General features: G+C 30.9%; 1 protein-coding gene across 1 annotated transcript; it reads left to right on the top strand.

Moving 5' to 3' along the window:
• LOC143580644 (ubiquitin-conjugating enzyme E2 7-like) lies at positions 1–3,307 on the top strand. Its single transcript, XM_077063614.1, has 6 exons — positions 1–147; positions 202–304; positions 1,206–1,303; positions 1,405–1,505; positions 2,538–2,615; positions 3,039–3,307. Exons 1-6 carry the CDS (start codon positions 99–101, stop codon positions 3,114–3,116), a joined length of 507 nt encoding a protein of 168 aa, XP_076919729.1. The 5' UTR covers positions 1–98; the 3' UTR covers positions 3,117–3,307.

The raw sequence follows: 3,307 nt of genomic DNA, 5'->3' as shown, positions 1-3,307 counted from the left end.
TTCATCTAAATTCATCTTAAATAATAATAATAATAATAATTATTATAATTATAATAAAATCCCCTTTGCTTTGTTTTTGTTCTTTTTATTATTCATCCATGGCTTCTCCGTCTCAAGCAACTCTTCTTCTTCAGAAACAACTCAAAGGTATTATTATTATTATTATTATTATTATTTAAAACCCTAATTGTTATTCTACAGATCTGTGTAAAAACCCAGTGGATGGATTCTCAGCGGGGCTTGTGGATGAAAACAATCTGTTTGAATGGAGTGTTACTATAATCGGACCTCCTGATACATTATAGTGAGTTTTTATTTTATGATGATATTGAATTATTATTCAATCTGTGTGTTGTTATGTTTAATTCTGTTTATTCTAGAACTTGATTTTGGTTAGTTAGGGTTTGGTGAATTGGTTGTGGTTAGTTTAGGGTTTTAGTTGATTGATTAGGGCTGTAACCGAACCGAATAAGGCCGTGTTCATGTTCGTTTGTAAAGGTTTTATTGGACAAGCCGGAGGTTCACGAATAACTAAACGTACGAAATTTCTTGTTCGTCAACGATTCACCAACACAAGTGAACACAAACAATGAATGGTTTGTGTCAACGGTTTGGTATGGTTACCAAGTTTGTGTTGGTGTTTTATTAACATTCATTGTTCATATGTTAACTTTACGTATAGATTATCACATAATACTCGTATATATTTTTGTTAAAAAATTTGTTTAAATCTATATGAGAAATTGAAAAGAATATAGAAATCCGTAAAAAGAACAAAATATGAATAAAACACACAAACAATAATGAACATTCACAAACACAATTGAATGAACATGGTCTCTGTTCGTGTTCGCTCATTTAGTTAACTGAACTAAATTCCTTGTTTTTGTTTGTTCATCTAATAAACGAACTTGCTGTGTTCGGTTCGTTTACAGCCCTAATTCACATTGTCAATTAGATTTATGTATTAGTTTTTGTTTGATTTTCATGGATTTGGGCTGGTTTTCTAGGGCGTTTGAAGCTATTTATAGATACACATAAACACATCAGAGTTCATTGTTATATCATATATGTGTTAAAAGGTTAATAATAGTTTCTTGCTGAATTATGTATAAAATTTACATTCTAGGGTTGTGCATTTAGATTATCCTGTAAAGTATATGTTTCTGAGTTTTGATTAATGGTTTCTTAATTTATTGTTTCAGTGATGGAGGGTTTTTCAATGCAATAATGTCCTTTCCACAAAATTATCCAAACAGTCCTCCAACAGTTAGATTTACCTCAGAGTTATGGCATCCAAATGGTTAGTAGGGAGCTTATGTGACACTCTTTTTTTCATATTATTCACTTATTTGGATTTCATTTAGTTTTGAATACTAAACGTTTCCATTTGGTTTCATACAGTCTACCCTGATGGCAAGGTTTGTATATCAATTCTTCACCCCCCTGGTGACGATCCTAATGGCTATGAACTTGCAAGTGAGCGTTGGATGCCGGTTCACACTGTGAGTTTTTAATTGTTTTATAAGCATATTTTGTGTGTCATTGTGTATGATTTTAACGACTGCTAAAATATCTTTTAACTAGCATGATAAATTTAAATTGAAGACATTTGTATGATATGGATTAGTTTGAAATTGAAGAAATAGAAGTCGCCACTACTTTATGATTCATATGTTCATATAGACAACAAGCGAATACCGTATCTTGATTATTATAATGATTGTTATTATAATAATGTAGAGTATGGAAGAGAAATATTAAGAAATTTATTGAGTTTTCTAACAGCTGTGTTTGGTTTCTTGTTGCCTTTGTACTAGTGTAATGCAATAGAACGCTAGTACGCTACGACTTTTAAAAGTTAAAGTGATCTTGGTGATTTTTTAACAAAAAAATGTCAAGTTCAATCAGGTCATTTGCATTTATATTGCTACATTTTGTCCAAAGTCTACAAATTCCAGCAAGCTTATGGTATCGCTGCTCAACCTTTCATATATTATACTCTCTTGAACATAGAGAATACTTGTGCTTCAAAAAAAGTTAGCATTTGTTACTTGTATATTGGTCTTTATCAGCTTATAGCCAATGGGCCTGTGTGTTGACATTTCTAGAGTTCCTACTTGTATAACTACATATATATCGAGGGTTCCTCCTCGTTAATATTCAATTCAATAAGCTTTAATGTCAAATATTTGTCTTAAACTACACGTTTAAAAGGCCAAAAAAAATTTCTTGTGTTCATTGACTTAACTAATTATGGCTGCATGCAAACTAGGTATTTTAATTAATTTAAATTGTATTACTTAAAAAGTGTTATGTAACTTTCAAATATAGTTTTTGCAATCTTATTTAATATGTTAATTGTTTATGAAACCAAAAGTGTACAAAAAAGTGTTTGCTCTTGTCTGGTCCATTGTGTCACATTTACCGATTACATTGATTAAATTTGTTTTTGATTACATTGATTATAATTTGTTTTCTTTGTAATTACGTGTTTGAACTTTCTATTGACATGATTCAAAATATGACATGTGCAGGTAGAGAGCATAGTCTTAAGCATTATATCAATGCTTTCTAGCCCCAATGATGAATCACCTGCAAATGTGGAAGCTGCGGTAAATTTTATATTCCTTTCTCTTTTACTTACGAATGTGTCAATTCGGGTCATGTTTTATCTGTAACGGGTCAAACGGAAAGCTTTAAAGAACCTGCTTGAAACATGAACACTTCAAATGAGTTAAATGCGTGTCAAAAACCCGAGTGTACTTTTAATACTCATAACCTTCTAATCTATATATTCAAAATATCATCTTTACTATAGCAATGGTCAAGTTTGGGATCTTAGATAAGGTTACCCTTTTATTCCTCCCAATTTTTGCAATTATTTGTAAAAAACATATTTGAAAGAATTTGCTCAAGCATGATACTGGAACAAGTTCTGACCCGTTGTCCAACCCAATTTAAAATGATCTGTCATTTTACCACCTCTATTTTTGCACATTAATGCTTGATTTGACATTCGATATTTGTTTTTTCAGAAAGAATGGAGAGAGAGAAGAGAAGAATTCAAGAAGAAAGTTGGCCGATGCGTGAGAAAATCACAGGAACTTATGTGAAATCGAAGATGTGGTGAGTCCTTATGGGTGATTTTGTCTATTTGGAATCACCATTTTAAGTTTATCATTCTATATTATACTCTTGCTTTTGCTTTTGGTTTCTTCAAAGTATGTAAAGATTGTTTTTTCATCTTCAAATTCTACTTTTTTGTGACATGAAATGAATTTGTTATATAATTCTAATTTCTTAA

Source organism: Bidens hawaiensis, unplaced genomic scaffold (assembly GCF_021521415.1).
Source record: "Bidens hawaiensis isolate Kalapana, Puna unplaced genomic scaffold, B.hawaiensis_p1.1 tig00030542_1, whole genome shotgun sequence".
Classification (NCBI taxonomy): domain Eukaryota; kingdom Viridiplantae; phylum Streptophyta; class Magnoliopsida; order Asterales; family Asteraceae; genus Bidens; species Bidens hawaiensis.
This window is presented reverse-complemented; position numbering and strand designations above follow the sequence as displayed.